Source organism: Bombus flavifrons, chromosome 9 (genome assembly GCF_040668555.2).
Source record: "Bombus flavifrons isolate JBK064 chromosome 9, iyBomFlav1_principal, whole genome shotgun sequence".
NCBI classification, from domain to species: Eukaryota; Metazoa; Arthropoda; class Insecta; order Hymenoptera; family Apidae; genus Bombus; species Bombus flavifrons.
The window spans coordinates 12,903,906-12,922,064 of NC_138450.1; the positions used below are offsets into that span (position 1 = coordinate 12,903,906).

General features: G+C 38.1%; 1 protein-coding gene across 5 annotated transcripts in view; it reads right to left on the reverse strand.

Annotated features, from left to right (window-relative positions):
* Nucleotides 1-18,159, reverse strand: part of LOC138183563 (protein kinase shaggy) — a 58,789-nt gene that overhangs the window by 23,587 nt on the left and 17,043 nt on the right. For 2 of the 5 annotated variants that reach the window (XM_069120667.1, XM_069120669.1), the window contains exon 2: nt 15,521-15,553. The exons of 2 other annotated variants lie outside the window; for them this stretch is intronic. In XM_069120667.1, the coding sequence (XP_068976768.1) occupies nt 15,521-15,553 (33 nt within the window). Of the gene's footprint in view, nt 1-15,519; nt 15,554-18,159 lie in introns of all 5 variants that reach the window. One more of the 5 variants, XM_069120666.1, reaches the window with a different exon arrangement.

An 18,159-nucleotide genomic window follows, 5' to 3' on the forward strand; every position in this document is an offset into this window, starting at 1 on the left:
AACGACAATCATGATCCTCAAACTGTCTAATTGCCAAGGAACAAGCCTCGTATCTCTCCAAACAGGCCGATATTGCGAATCAGATTCAATTGGACGGCCTACGAACCGCAACTACGACGAAATTGAAATGCCTGGCTAACAAATTTCACTCTGCTACGATCATGGAATCGGAGATTGCTTTTGGATTACGTAGAAATCGATATGTCGCCATATCGAACGATTAGACGATTTCCGAAGTACTCGAAAAATACCTCTTCGAAATACCTCTTGAGCGTAAGGTCGATTTAAATTTATCTACCGTCACGCGGATCGGCTGATAGAAATTTCAATAGGTCGCAGATAATCCGGAACTCTCCAGTCGGCTGGGTTATCGAGTGTTTTTTTTTTTTTTTTATTTTTTAATTTTTTTATCGATACGTGGCTATCGATCGCGGTCATTGCGGAATAACCGTTCCACGAAACGTAATCGTGGAATCGGTGTATTCTCGACAATGAATAATGAACCGACGTCATTAATCGAATCATTGGATTGCCCGGACGCTATAAAACGCGAAGTAACACACCCGTGGCTCAACGAGTTTGGCGCAAAAATAAACGAGTCGTAGTCGAAAACAATTCCATGAAGCACAGTTCAACGCGGTCCGGTTTCCGGTTAAGGATTCGCGAGGATAACTTAACGTTGAAACGTGACTGGCCTATTCTCGTGATAAATGAAAGGTAATCAGAGAAAAACCGGGATCGTCCGTTTTTAGTGATTACAGGAAGGCTTCCTAAAATACGACGTGTCTCAGAATTTTTTACTGGGAACCTATACTAATCTTTTTACTGGGAAGTTATACTAATTTTTCAAACAGCATTATATAATCTCAAGGGTTTTCTGGAAAACTGAAACGATCGTTTATCTTTGATCGATTCATTTTCCGATCTTTACATGAAAACACTGGAGGTATACAAAAAATATATCAATGTTTCCTTTCAATCAACGAATCTCACGATAAAGTAAAAAAAAGAAAAAAAAAAAAAAAAAGAAAAAGAAGAGAAAATAAGAGGTAAGTCGCGATAAGCGAGATATGGAAGTTGTCGTCCGTAAGGTATCACCCGAGTTTCTCGTTAGAAATCTTTTAAAGTGCTTCTAAGTGTACACACACAACATACATCCCATACATTTAAATGGATAAAACATATTCCGAGCAATTCAATTAATTGTTGTATAACTTTGTTTTGTACTGTGCTTATCACGATACTTCGAAACAAGTGGTTCTCTTTCCTGTATCAAAGACGTGTGCAAAATTCCATTTATAATTCCCTCTCTATCTTACGACTCCAATGAGAAATACCAAAAAATTCAAATTCTTAATTAACTTCTTCGCAGCAAGATATGATTCATTGATTGTATACGGTGTAACAAAAGAATTGCCGACTGTTTAAATACTTTTGTAAATCGATGTACGTAACAACGCCAACCCATGATGGACACCTGTTCCGTCAATCGTATAACTTGTTTACAAGCGACAGTTCGTTTCGAAACAGCGAAAGGTGCGTTTCGAGCGAGGCAAAATGACGAACACGCGTAACACCGTACACGCGTCGAGGCCATCGCTATTGAGTTATGGGCAGGCCATGCAGCTGATCGACCATATAAATAGATCGACCGTACATTGAACGGTTATTCTCGTTCGGTACTGATACACTTCGACCGACGAGGACGTAGAAAATCATCTGACGCAAGACCGTTTAACGATCGTTCGTTTATCTATACGCCGCTTCTTTCCAATTCCCAAATGCAATTGCTTCGTTCAGACGTTTCCAATGTACATATTATCAACGCCAATAGATTGCAGTTCGAATTAGATAGAGAATGAAAAGAATATCTATGCAAGTAATAGAAACGCGTATGGAAAGATATACAGATTACAGAAGATGTAATTAATATCTCGATGAAGAAATTATTACGAATTAATTAATGATCGAATACCGATGAATTTCAATAGAAAAACTATCGTAAATTAATAGCTAAATATTATATAATATTATATAATAATAATAATAATTAAATATAAATGTAAGATATCGATAACGACGTCCGTGATACGTTTCTAACAAGTGTCCGATCGTTAAAGCGAGCAATTAATCCTTTGAATAGCGAACAGCTTAAACACGAGTATTTGTTACGTAATAGACGACACGATATGTGATTTACTGTGATCAGAATTGCGTACTTAATATCATCCTTGGTATACAAAACGTCAATTAAATTCTACATGTATATTCGAACCATATACCTCGTTTGACATTTCGCCGAGGAAAAAATGCGAATTAGATGAACTGCGTTTCTTTTTACTTCAAATACGTCAATAGTTTATACCGATGAGATTTTTTTCAACGCGTCTATACATCCATAATTTATCTTTATCGATGAAATACACCGGATATATATGCATACATGCATTTATATCATCTAATAATCATAGTAGATGCAAATTAGATTCGTAACTGCTAACCTATGACATAAATATGTCGTGTAAATTTCGACGATGTTAGGTGTAATAAGTACACACTAGGAAGATATCGGAATTCGATAAAGATGGTAAGCAGGAAAATCGTAAATCGAAGAATTAGCGAAGCGAAATTTGGAATAAAGTCCCTCGCGCCGTGGTAATAACATCGTGAAACGAAATTCCTCGGCTTTGTACATTTATCGTGAATCATGCGACATTTGAATAATTGCCAATGGATAAAGAAATAGTTCGATTCCTCGAGCTTCTAATGTACAGGCCATTTTACCAACTATGCGGATGATTGGCATTAAATCATCGGCTATAAACTTCACGGACCACCCATTTGCTGTTTCATTTTGAAATACAGCGAATCAAGGGTTGCAATTATAATTCACCCGTGTTTATTCGTATGTAACTACTGCTTGACTGCGTGTAGTGCATTTCAAATATCGTTTTGTAGGGTTGTAAATTTTCTGCGACTATAGATAACCTATTTTCCATTGAGAGTCAGGCAATGGGTTCGAAGAATTGATTGGGAATATTTAGACTAAGTGTCTGATGTTCCGTGCGAGTGAAATTGAAAGAAGTTTAATTGAAAACAAATTCTGACGAACATTCGATGATACCTGGCATTCTTTTGTTTCCTCCTTTACAAAGAAATGAATTTTCTAAAGCAATAGAGCGTACGTTAACACTCGTAAGATTAACGGTTTAACGCGAGCCAAAGTTATTTTTGCAAAGATGACTAGTTTAATACTGGCTGTGATTAGACTGCACATGTTTATACACTTTTGAGAAATCGAAGGGTGTAGAAATCTACGGATTACGCGCGTAAAAATATATAAAATGCTGGAAATACCGATTCTTATTACGATATTTAACAAACGATATTCCAATTCCACAACTCTATCGATGAAGTGCAATCGTATTAAATCTTCTATTGCACATCTATCTTTCGTTGATCTGAACCGTTTCTAACTGGACTAAAATGATTCTAAACAGATTTCAAAAGATCCTGAAAAGCAGTAAAAACGTGTAATTATTTTCAATACGACAAGTATAACTTTGAAAATATATTGCACGATATTGCCATAAGGAGGTTTCGACTAACGGAAAGACCTAGACACGCTGCTCTGAACGCGGAACGAAATTTTAGGGCAGAGTTCGTTCACACTAATCTAGATTCGGGATAGTGTCGTCAACGGGCAGGTTGGTACCGATCTGGCGGGCTTCCAGGTCTCTTCACAGGAACCAGAAAGAGGCGTGCAACCTAGCTCAAAGGCTATACACAGCCAACGATTAATCGACGTTCGAGTCGAGATACAAATTGAGTCGCGAGATGCTGCAACGCCTCTGCGACACAAACTGCTACATTTTTCTTCTCTTTTTTTTTTCCTTGCTTTTTTCACTCCGAAAGAAAGTACGCGAATACCACGATCTACTTTCTCCACAACGTGTCGGGCGCTTTGCTTGTTAGTCGATGACGAATATCTTAACTGATTCTATCGTGGATTCACGAAACACGTGTCTAACTGCTAATGATCGAAGATGATCCCCAGCAGAGTCTGCTAAAATTGGTGTCGGGCCGAGCAAGTGGCTAGCTGGTTGCAATTAAAGACAAAAGGAAACTTGTACGGGTTCGCGGAGTGAAGTAGCCAACGTATAGTACGGTTCTTTAGCTCGATAGTTCTATTTTCGTCTGGCAATTAGAGGATTTGCTTGGAACAAAAACTAACAGCTCTGGATTGCCTCTCCAAACACGTTGTTAGCTATTTCGACAAAATTTTCGTACACAGGTTGTTAAACGATCTGCTTCGACAACGAATCAACATCGTTTGACTATGTCGCGGAACAGAATGATCGACACACTTATACTCAGATACGAGTATCGCAATAAAATATACAAAGAAACACCTTACTATATATGTAGTCGCAAGGACTTGAAAATAATATGATAATAAATAACCTACTCGTTACATATATTGCAAAACTCTAGCCAATTTTACTTCGTTTTGCATGACATACAATATCGAATAACATAAGTCTTATAGAGACTTTAAGCGATGAGAAGTCGATCGATCTGACAGCAAAGATCGGAAATTGTTCCGTGGAAAGAGGATCAAGGCCTGGTTCGAAAGAAATCGACGAATCATGGGATAGATTAAGATCTGCGCTCGTGCAACACGCGTAACGAGCATGAAAATTCCGCTTAATCAGATCCGTTGTACCCGCAAAAGCCCTCGGCGTGCCTCGAGGATACGCGTTTAATAATAGGCTGTTGCGAGTAAGAGCAAAGCAAAATTACGGTGTTTTCATATAATCAATAACTCGGTCTCTCTCAGGGTCGCCGACGAGCGTGTATCGCATATCCTCTCTTCCTCGTTGTTAGCTTCTCGGAGGCTTCCGTGAATTCATGTGACACGAAATGTGATTATTAGGCTCTGTTCGATTAATGGCAACCAAGGTTTGTATTTTTATAAATAAAGATGACGAACGTTTATTATCGGCGATGGTACGCGATGAAACTACAAAGGAAATAAATACCACTGTGTTTTTAAACACATTCGCGAATTAATAATAGCGTTCCATATTTCTTAACATTTTTTTACGAAAATAGAGATTTTGGAAATTCTCAATTCTTCCTTTTCTATCTTTTTTTATTAATTTACTTTTGCCAAGTGATTTTGATCAAAGTTTACTAGCTATTATACTACAAATTATAAATAATATAGCTTCAGAAGAGAAATAATTATTAGAGTTTTAATTTTTTATTTATTTATCGTAAGTCTTGCCTTTCGACTTAAGATGGTTTATATAATTGGAAGAGAAATAATTGTCGCGGTGCTTTTAAATTACCAAAGGATAAAAAGAAACGTTAAAGATACCTAAGATTTGTGTCTTTCTAAATATTTTCACTCGGAGAATCTTCAGGGTATTGTCTTCCGATAGCAATTGAACACTACGATTATTATTTCCCTCTAAACGCTAGATTGTTTATAAATTATACCACCACAAATAATAAACTGTTACCTTATTGTATCGGACAGTAAAAGCTATTGCTATCTTACACGTCAGAGGATGGAAATATTTAACAAAAGTTTCAGAACACAGTCTTTTGGTTCAGAACTACCATATTATACATTATATATATATAAAATATAGAAATATATATATTTCTTTTATATTATCCTCGTACTATTATTACTTATGCTGTAATCCAAGTTAAATAATGTAACGTGACTTGTTTGTGTATCATAGCCAACGTTGCGTAGTCGCTAGGAAGATGGATGTGATTGTAAGTAAATAAATTTCCGGTTCTATCGCATCAATTCCTCTTTGATATTTAACTAAATAACTAATCCGCTATTAACAACTATAAGTGTTTCAAACTACAATCTATAATTCCTAGAAACCAGAAGATAACTATCTTTCAAACATAAAAGACCATGCACAGAAGATCAAACAAACCGATTACTAATGGCTCGAAATTGACGATTTCAATTCGATTTCCGTCCGATTTCCGTTCGATTTCCACAAAAACAAATCGACGATTCTCGTTCGAGCTACGTTCGACAGAAACAATGACGTCATTCGAGCCTCCTGGATCAAGCATAACGTTCATCGTGACGTCAAGAGGCTTGCCTAACCGAGGTGCATATACCATCAGAGTACAATTCATTCTCGGCCTCGTTTCGTGCTATCGTCGCGTTTCTACAAAAGACAGCAGAACATTGATAGATAGGAACGCGTTCGACATTAAAATTCGTGGACGTTTTCAGATGCGATGACCGGAAGCTCGCGTCAACGGAAACCACTTTGACGCAAGATGCACCGATGAGCTGTCTACGTGACTTTCGTAACCACTCTTTCAATACGATCCGTTGGACGTGCTTGTAAGGTGAGGTTGAATGGACGTATAATTCCATGGGACTCCATGGAATTTCTATCGTTGCGTAATACAACAATAAATCTATTTATCTTTAAAATTCGTTCGTATTTTTTGATACTCTATCGATATAGACTGCGTATAGTTATGACTGAGGATTTTTACGCATTTATGGGAAGTTCAAAAACGCAAAAATTCAAATGTCCAGAATGTAATACTATGAACGCTATTTATTAGTAGATAAAATAACGATATACCTAACTTCCATTGTTTAAATTACATTCACAAAGATACGAGTTTGCGTAAATATCCGCAATCTACTTATGACAATCATAGTAAACTTTAATCATACTAAACATTAACCAGAATTTTTATAAAACTTAAAAAAAAAGGAAAACCGACTAAAAATACTAGAAACATTTTAATCCATGTCTAATAATATTCCATATCTCTGTTTCTCATAAATAAAAATGAGTTTTCCTAGAAGAAGTGATTAATAATCTAAGTACACGATGATTATTGCCTACACGCTACTTTCGTATTCCGGGCCTAGTGGTGGCGACGAAACAAAGAAACGGAAGATTTTCACACGATTAAGGTTCTAAGAAGACGAAGAAGCAGAAGAAGCAGCAGCGGTTTTAGGATTCGCGATTAATCGTGCGAATGAACGGGACGTGACTAGGTCACATGGAATTCTTGCCAATTCGCGTGACACGATGAACCGCGAGGAGTCGTTGGGATTGTCGTGGATGGAAAATTTGTTTCGTTCGCGTGTTATACTTCGATACAGTTTCGGTTTCTCTAGCGACCGCGATCAATTTTCGCGATGTGCGCTGAACAATTTCCAGCCTGCATAGGCCACATTTTGGCTGTCGTCAAAGAAATTCATCCATCTTCGTATTTCGAGAGAAATAAACAGTGTACCTACCAGATGTTAACGAAAGATTCGGTAGCCGAAGAATCGTGTTTCGCGATAGGTATAACGTGCTTCGTGTTAATCGCTGTTACAGTGTTTACGTAACTTTGTTACATATTAAATTTTTGGACGCTTTGAACGACTGCTTCCAAGTCATCGTTCACGTGAAATGGGTTGAATAATTGGTAAAGAATTATTTTGCATTGCTTTGAACATGTACGAAGTTGACGCAATAACATATCAGGTATGAAATATCGTTTCTACGAATTTCGAACTTAATGTTAGTCATTAAACCTGGAAATTTTGGCAGCATATTGACTGCGCTTGAGTAACAGCTATTGTATTACGATATAACAGACGTTGTTAAAATTAGATACAATCTAAATATTCCTTCGCGTGTTAGGAACATAATTCTGGCAGTTGATATTTGAAAAGTGGTAATGTCGTCTGACCCAAGTTTCGCGAATTCTAAAGAAGCGATTTGGCAATTTTCCCATGCCAGAAGACAGAAGAACAAGGTGAGGATCGAATTCTTAAAAACAAAGCAGTCGGCAACCTGTGTCTTCTTTAATCTTTACTCAGAAGTGGCGCATTGCCCTCGAACAAAACTGAAACTCACTTTTTTCTTCAAACTTTTAGATATTCTTGAAAGAGATTACCCGAGCGTTACTCTGTAACGATACTAAAGAATTCCGATTTCTTTTTATCTTTTAGTCGCAAAAATAATAACTAAATCTCATAGATCGTTCTCTTTCATTATTACTATATGTGTTTTTGCTTTTATTTATTCTTTATCTTCACCCTGTTAATATACTATAAATAACCTTGTCAGCGCCGAATATTTATCGTTTGATTATGGAAAAATTTATTCAACGATTACCAACAACGCGAAGATATTTCTGCGAATTTTGTAAACAAGATATAATGCACCATACAGTTGAACTGTCGTGGCAGAATCCAGATTAGTAGAGATACGATCCGATGATTCAGAGCTCGGAAGTGCGTCGCTCTCGCGGAGACGATTTTCCGTGGGCAATCGCTCGTGATAAAGAATACACGCGGCCACGCAACCACGGTGGCAAAGTTCAAATTTAGCAGCACGTGCTGAATAATGATCGGTCTGAGAGAAAGTCGACGGCAACGACACGCGATTCTTTATGCTATAATTAAACAGATCGTACAGAATTCAACGATTCGAAAGAAAATCGCGTTGTAACGCAAGATTCTAATTGTGATCTTGATAGAAAAAGTAAAGAAAGATATTCCTAATGTATATGTTTCTTGATAAAATGAAACGTCAAAGAGGTAGAATGGTTTCAGTGTTGGACGATGAATAAAGATCAGATGCAAATGATTAGGTTGATTCGTGAATTCATGAATGTAACATCGTCTTAAAGAAGCTGTCTTAGAAAATATGTACTTTCAAAATGCTAACAAGATCGATATACACTGTAATGTATTTCCAACCAATTCGACTGCCATCCCAAAGTCGATCATTCGCACGCTCCTAATTTTTGATACTCATAGAAATACCAAAGTTGAGTCACTTGAGAACGCGAGGGCGTGAATTCCTATCGGTGATGAGTCTCGAGTGAAAAATGCCACTGCTCTGTCTGACGAGTATCTGTTGGAATAGAATCAAACGCGTCTAAATTCGGCGACGTCACCTCTGACGTATTCGGCCGAAACCAACTAATAATTCTTTGTAACGATGACGTCGCATGTTGTCGAGCCTTTTGCCAATTCTCCGATGCGTTAGCCATTCCTGCAAATCTTTTTTTTACGTACGAACGTGTGGGAAAAGTTCATGGAAGAGTGATTTAAGAAAAATCATCGACGTATTAAGATTTCCGTGTTTATGTAATCGTTAACGGTCCTTTTTAGAAGAAGACAAAATTAATGATAAATGTAAATATGAAAATGTAAGTTTTGTACAGAGATGACAGTTGAGGTATTTTATGGGCTGCTATTTTCTTTTGATGCTATCTAGAGACAGAACACTGGCGAAAACGACGATAACGCCATAACTATTAATAGAAAGAACCAGTTGTATTCCCTGCGGCAATACTCGCAAAAATAGCCCACGTTCCACTCGAAATCGAATGACGTTCCATGCGAACGATCGTCGCTCGAGATCGCTATTTGCGATCGTATCAAATTGGTTTGACCGTTCGTTTTGCTGTTTGAAAATTGGCAAAGTGGCTTTTACGTCTATCCCTGAATCGCTAATTCTTGGTTTTGATACGGTTTGATTCAAAATAGCTTCCAATCACTTACGATTTTCAGTAGGATTTTTATTTAAAAAAAAGAAAAAATTACGACAGTATAGTTCTACAAATTTGATTGACCGAGTCGATAAGATCCAGTTCTAGATGTAAAGAGCAGTCTGTTCGTGAAATTCAGACTCGGCGATGTTGTATTATGGTCCGCAGACGCAGGTCATTTCGATCCTATAGATAGGTAAAACGGTACGGCCGCGAGGTACGGGGGCTACTCAATAAATCATGCCGATTCTATGCCTAACCGCTGCTAGACACAGGAGGTAGATCATTTCGATTCATACCTAAGCGTTCAAACGCACAATGTACCAGGGAATGCTCGATAAATCATTTCGACTCTATAACTAGGGGCACCTGAACTCGTAGAATTCCAGCAAGGATTCGTAGATCATTTCGATTCATGGCTAAATGATAACAACCAAGTAACTTCGATAAATAGCTTAGATACTGAATGTTTCTGATAAATCGTCTAATTCAAAAATAAAACTGTTATAAATCTCTTTCTAGCGGTTGAGTCATAATCGTATTATAGCAGATAAGGATTGAGGATTCCTGATTTTTAGAAAAGTATGTTTAATGTTTTGGAAGACTGACGAATATGTTAAATCGTCGCTCACGAGGCAATGGAAAGAACTACGAAATGTCGAATGAGTTGGTTGTATGTACATTCGATGCTTTAGTCTGATGGTAAAACAGCCTCGAAAGGATTTCAGTGCATAGCCCTGTATCTTACTTTATAAATTCTTTTAATATTAGGTGAAGTAAAAAGTTCTGAGCGCTTTTTCGCTTTATTTCGACGATGAAATTAACATAGTCAAGATTATTCGATTTAGATTAAATATGCGCCGTTTTGTTCGATTACTTTTGTCCATTTTGAAGGCAATTTCATAATTCCGCGGTTGAAGAAGTCCTCGTCCCTATTGGTAAAAAACTTGACCAGCTCATTTTCACAAGCCTCTCTTGAGGCCAGTTTTGTACCATCAAGAAAATTTTGCAAAAACTTAAAAAGGTGATAATCGCTTGGTGCCAGGTCTGGACTGTACGGCGGATGCGATAGAACCTCCCAGCCAAGCTCTCGGAGCTTCTGACGCGTCGTTAAAGATGTGTGCGGCCTGGCGTTGTCTTGATGGAACACAACACCTTTCCTATTGGCCAATTCTGGCCGCTTCTGGTCGATCGCCTGCTTCAGTCTGGTCAGTTGTTGACAATAGAGGTCCGAATTAAGTGTTTGCCCCGATGGGAGCAGCTCATAATGGATGATTCCCTTCCAATCCAACCAAACACACAATAAAACCTTCTTGGCCGTTAATCCACGCTTGGCGATCGTTTGGGCCGGCCCACCGCGATTGGACCACGATCTTTTTCGGCTGTTGTTCTCGTATGTGACCCATTTTTCATCGCCAATCACCATCCGCTTCAAAAATGGGTCGATTTCGTTACGTCTCAACAAAGAATCGCAGGCATCAATTCGGTCCAAAAGGTTCTTTTGCGTCAATTCATGTGGCACCCATACGTCGAGCTTCTTCTTGAGACCAGCCTTATGCAAATGGTTCCAAACGGTTTTCTGGCTAATCTTCAGTTCCTGGGCAATGGAATAAGTGCTCACATGCCGGTCCGACTCGACGATTTCCATGATTTTATCCACATTTTCGACGATTGGCCTACCAGAGCGTGCCTCATCTTCGACGTCCATATTACCAGAACGGAATCGTTGGAACCACCGCTTTGCTGTTGCATTCGATACTGTACTGGGTCCATAAACAGCACAAATTTTTTTGGCCGCCTGCTCCGCCTTTTCACCTTGGTCGTAGTGGTACTGAAGAATGTATCGAATTTTCTCTTTTTTTATCTCCATTTTCGAACGCTGTAACACACAACTGGCTTCACCGAACACAAAACTGACAAAGAACCTTTTTGATGCGTAATATCACCTTGAAATCGGTGTATACTATGACTCGATGCGATGTGCACATCGTGAGATATGGCTCACTAAAGACATCTAGCGAAAAACGCTCAGAACTTTTTACTTAACCTAATACGACGTTATATTTTTCTTCGATATTTTAGAGTTTTACAATTTATTGCGATAAATTTTCGATTATTTTTAATTATTATAGTTGTTCTGCATATTCTTACGGTTTTGAGATCATCTTGCTAGATTAGCACTGAGTTATCGATCTGTTTCCTAAAGAACGAGTCAAAGAATAGGCCTTCGTTCATCCTAATAAATAAGCAATAAACCGACGAGAAGACAACTCTACCTTACCGACCAACATTTAAGTATCGATCTCACCAACGCAATGCAAGAACGGGCGAACACCGATGTCAACGATCGTCAACAGAGATCGCTATCATACAACACGTTAGTCGTTTTATAGGCAATGTAGCACGTCAATCGCGATAACGAGTGACGTGCCTACCACGATACAGTCGGCTCTGTTTCGTCAACTATCACTACTATTACTCTACCTGGTATGTTTTCGTAAACACGCATCGCAATGATATTAGATTATCGAATCTTGATAACGAGCTCGATAACGAGATTTGATGACAATTTCCGGACCGTTTTAATTACTTACATTTTAATTATTCCGCGTTATCGCTGGAACACCTGCGACCTCATCGCATTTGGCCGGGTGCTCGCTTGATGCTTCCATCGCATCGGTTAGTCTCGCTCCGAAGATTGTACATCGCCCAATGGAAAATTTTAATAAATCCATGTTATCGTCTGAGACGACTGAACAAAGCCGTTAGGCTTGTTTGAATATCAATTATATCGAGAAACGAAATTAATTCACGCCGCTGTCAAGATTATTACAGTTCGTAGAGATTAACGATTCTACAGATCATCGATAGCGCCCCTACTTTTTGTTCGTTGTTTTATCCGAGCGTTTCTATATTATCGAGCTCTATCAATTAATAATAATTTGTTGAAATTTGATTCGCAAACGCAAGAACAAGAGTTGTTTCTGTGCAATTAGCAATTGGTTTCATAATATGGTCCAATAAAAAATTAATCGACTAAATGCTTCTGAATTATGAGTTAATTAACAAACTTGTCAAATATTAATTTTCTCGATGAAATCAACGATTTTTAAATTCCTTCTGCAAATATAATCTTGAAGCGATTTAACCTCGAATTTTCTACATCTACGTATCTTTAGACGAGAATATTTATTCGCTTGAAAACTTCGAGGCACATAATTGTAAACAACGATCCATTATTCCACTACCTTTTTCTTTGTTTACTCGTGATCGAGTGACTCGATATCGAAGCAAGACAATCGAGATCGATCTCGCGTAGCGGAGCGGTCAAACGTGTTCGGAATTTTTGTGTCTCGTAACCACGATAAGCTTATCGCGGCAGACACTTCGTCGGTCGTGAAAGATAGAAAAGAGACGCGGACCGAAGGATATCGTTCCATTTTTTTAATCTTTATGAACAGATTTGCTCGTAAAATAATAAAAAAAAAAATAATGTAGATTGTATTAAAAAGTGGAATGTCATCGTCGTATCATCTCAACAGAAATATCGTGATATCATTTATACAAAGAAAACGAGGAATCTTTCTCTTTAAATATGAAAACTTAAACTTAAATATATAAACTTAATATTATTAACAAAATTTTGCGTTAAGTTACGAGTTAGGGAATACAGTTGATTATGATATTATAAACGTTACAATTCAATTCACTCAAATTTTATAAAATTGTAGAGTTTCTAAGTAGAATAAAAAAAAAAAGATAAATAACGAAAAAATATTAAACAAATCTTTTAAATTTCCTCTCGTAATCGCAATGTTAAAAAAGAATGATGTAAAATAAGCAAAAAAAGGATTGCAAATGAAACGTTAAATCAACGTAACGTTGGTGCTTGATGGGTTAAAGGTCATCACTTGGATAACCGGAATTCCATCAGAAACAAAAACAATCCGAACAATTTCCCTAGAGAGAATCAATCGACCCGTCCAATAAGCCCGACACTGGCCTGCATACGTAGAAAAATCCCACGTACTCCATCGAATTCACGCTAGAACCATAGAAGTCGATTGGAATCCAATTGCACCGGCCAATCGGAACGCGTTATCGACCGAGTCACGACGAACTCCTATTATACTAACCGGCTTGCGAGAGTATTCACTCGCTACACTCAGTTCCCGTTCTTGTTTCTCATCTGTAAATGGATGAATTCTAACCTCGTCCCGTCGTCATGTCAAGACACTACACGTAAGGATTCCAGGGATTAGTAGAAACTCGATTGGACATCTAACACAATTCGTCACGCGGTATATGAAACAATGTCTACCGATTCTTGACGCACGAGTAACACGCGATCTGAAAGTAGACACGTGGATCACGTGCTCAAAATTTACTAATCAGTAGCGTGTTCGGCTTAGGAACTTCCGAGCGTCAACTTACGCGTCGAGTTTATGCGAATGAACCCCTGAATCCAGACCAAGATCATGAATTGCAAATTGCCTGTGAGCTATCTAAACGTCCTGCGTTAAACACCAAAACAATGTAATTCTATCTCCTTGCAGTGTAGAATAATTTCAATTTGGTATCCATCGTTTGTTTTTCTGTCTTTCGAGTTAACTTTATCATCCGTGTTAAAATACCATCGATTGCGGATTAATTACGACTTGCAAAATAAAACAACGGAATTCTGATACTTTAAGGACATTGTTAGAATAATATTAAACCATGAAAGCACGCGTGTCAGTGCGTTTCTTCATTCCTCGCATATTCCTCAAACTTAAGAAATTTTCTAACGAATAGAAAAATAATTTTCAACCGAAAATGACTGAAACAACGCAACGCGATTGATATCGTTTCGAAGCAAATATTCGCGAAAATCGTCGGGATCAATACAAACATAATACACATATATATATATATATATATATATATATATATATATCGGAGGTGGTCCCGCGAGCGAGGCCAGACATTAACGAATTACAGTCGAGCACGTTATTGACTAGGATCAATAAGAACGAGGTCGCGAGAGTGAGAATAATTCGTAATCACTCGAGGGTAATAGATCAGAGCTGATAATGGTATTGTCGCTCTGAGAGAGTTCACTAGGCTCTGAGCACCGACCGAGCCACTCGACGCTGCGTGAATGGAGAAAGGTGAACTCGTGTTCGTCAAGGGCAGCCTTGCAAACAGCTGATTCCGTCTCGACGCGATGACAAATCAATGGAACGTGGACCAGATGTTCGCGGAGAGTGACTCTGCGCTCGGATCCTCCCCCGAACGCATAATATTGTGATATTGTTGTCACAGTAAGAATGACACGCGACTTCGAGGACAACCACGACGAACCCATAGAGACAATCACGACTTGTCGCCGAGATGCGCTACTGGTTACATTCTCGCTACGTGTCGAGTCTATTTTCTGCTAACTGTTTAAAATCTTTTAACGACACGTGCTCAACATCTGGGTGCATAAACGCGATCGCGGTAACTTTCTTAAAATAGAGACGATTCTTTAATATCGTGGAGGCTTATTTGGCGTAGAATTCATTTATAGGTTTGGAATAATATTGATACGATGGTTATATCTAAAATGATGGTAGTGTTTGTTTAAAATAGTCGTGCTGGATGATGAATGATTTGGCAGCTAAAATCATTGGTTTTTAGTATTTGGATTATTGTTGGAGATATTAAATTGCAATTAATCATAAAGTATCGATGATATAGATTGGTTAGTACTTCTTACAGCCGCTACTAGAGGGCCACGAGTACTTGTCATTAGCATGTTTCTTTTACATTTAAAGATTCTAAACTCATTGTAGGATATATTGGAAATCCAAGTACTAAAAACTCGACTAAATGAATCTGCTTCTCCTATCCGTCTTTGTAAATGATTCACATTTAAAGTTTCTTACTTTGCGAAGTATACGAATAGCATCTACAGTAGCAATCGGAGTATTACCTTTTTTTAAAGTTACACCACCAGCCGGATGACCTGAAAATGAAACAATAAACCAAACTGCGGCATTTCAACACAAAATTATAATCTAATCATATAATGCTATACAACTATATTGTGTTCTCGTATGTACAACAAAGACGTGCTCCGCTAATTTCAAATCAATAAAAATTTATGTTGAGGGAGCGTGCCCGTTATTATATATCGTGTCTTGGAAATTAGCGCTAAGACGTAGATCGGGGAGGAAACCCTCGCGGATTTATCGATTGCCCTCGAAATATACAGGGGAATCGCTCTACTCGAAAAAGGAGAAAAGGGCGCTACACGAAATTCTCCGATATCATTCATGGACGTGTGTTCTGCTTTACTAACCGAGAACTACAGTTATCGCGAAGGTGGGGGCGCCACTTAACGCAGGAAAGTGGCGCCGCTATCGGACGCCAGTCATTTAATCAAGCATCAGTGTAGGAGCAAAATGGCGTCACTAGAAAAGCAATCAGCCGCTCCTTCTTAGGCATGATTTACCTTTCTCTGCAAATGACTAATACAAGACGCTCAAAGCCATTCGGCGAACGGAAACCTTGACCAATCTTCCGATCAATGATCGAAAAACGTTTTATAGGTTAAGTATATAAAAAGCACGATACAGAACACACAGTTTTTAAACTACAAATTTAAAATTTTGAATTGTTAAGTGTACCGGTTTTCCAGTGATAGTTCGCTCAACTTTAGCTCTTGACGAGTTACATTCAAGGTCGGCAATTGCTGTCGGAAATAGAAGACCAAGTAAACGTAACAATAGTTTCCGAGCGGCCGCCCCGAATAACTTCCGTTACTTCGTTAAATCGAAGTCTGCGGCCTGTCGAGAGCGTCGTATACACCAGACGGGTGTGCTACGAGTTTCTGGAAATTGATCACAGAAATTTAATGGCAGCTATTTAAAGCTTAATACGATTGAGATCGAGAAGCACGATTTCTCTAATCCTCCATTTCGATCTCGTATTGAATTCCGGTGACCTTGCGCGACCTTAAAGGGCATAGCCTGCTCTTCGAACAATCAGGTTAGCTACATATATTTTTTAAAGTACTTCCGTCACGAAACTTCCTTTTTCCATTCGTGTTCTAAAAATCTCTCCTTCTTTCAATCGTCGAAGTCGTTCAGATGTTTCTCCCTTTCCTTTTCTTCTAACAAACATTATCATCAAATTTTCCCAAAGATTAACAAAATAATCATTTTGAAGAAAAAAGACTGTTTTGTGAACATTTTTAGCAATTAAAGATAAAAATAACATAGGCACCATTTTTTATGGATAACCCTAGGAATTGATCTCATAGATTCTTTTCACTTGGAAGTTTTTAAAACATATACATATATCTACGATAGACGATTCATTTCGAATCCACAGATAGATTCGTCAACAAGAATAGTAAAGATTAACCGGCGAACTCGAGGCTCAGATCTAGGAATATTTAATTATCACGAGATCTACAGAAAGGAATCGATGATTTAAAGGAGCTTACGAGAAGAGGGATTGATGGAAAGTCCTCTGGTGGCGAGCACGGGAGCTGCTGCCACACCCAATTTGCTCCACATCTAGAAGACGCGTATAGTACTTCCTGTTTCGAGTCTTGGTGACCCCTATCCTCACTTGCGCATAACAATCCCACTTTAGTTACGATATACACATGTCATAAACACATCCTACCAGCCTCTCTGTTCCCCGTATCGAACCCTATTAACCGTCAACATTTACACAGTAATTACACGATTCGTGTTACCACCACATCCCATGCACCCTGTTAGATCATGCCATAGAACTATATTTACCGATGTCGCTAACGATTACCACCCTTATCGACAAGAAAAAACACAGATATACCTCCCTGCTATTAGAATAATGATCACTTGGACACTCAAAGCACACAAACAGACGTCCACGTGCGCGCGTGCGCATATTTTTGCTGAGAAAGCAGATAAACTGGTAAACGGTAGCACCCTACGGTTAATATCGCTAGGCGATACTAACGAAAAGCAAACAGTTCGGTGTGTGTTTGACAAACAACGGATTTTCATTCGAAAACGTGAAAACATCGAATCAACCATCGTTGTGCATTATATATCGTCTCGAATAAAGAAGTCCTGCTTAATGCATCATTTGTATCATTCCCAAACGAAATGCCTCCTTATTTGACTTTCATTAGAATCTATTAGACGAAAAGCGAAATACTATTTGGAAACTTACAAAACGATTAGTTACTATACGCACAATGTTAACAGAAAGAGTAAACTTTAGGAATCGATATCCAAATATTATTTTTATAATTATTCATTTATAATTCTTGAAATCCTCTTTAAAATCCTAACGGCTTTGACGTTCTTTCAGTATAGGATTGAATTACGACTTTGGGTTGTGATATACAGGATACGTAAGCAAACAAAACTATTATATTTAAGAAAGTAAGATGCGAATAATATCTTAACTGCCTGATTTAACAGATTAATTATCACATTGAGGGTAACAATCCTGTGCAACCGTCTCTTTGCTTCATATGTAAAAATTAAAAATATAGAATAAAAATTCGGCGCTGCCGATAATAATGAGCCGCGGTTGCACAAGTTAATAGAATAAATTCCCTTAGAA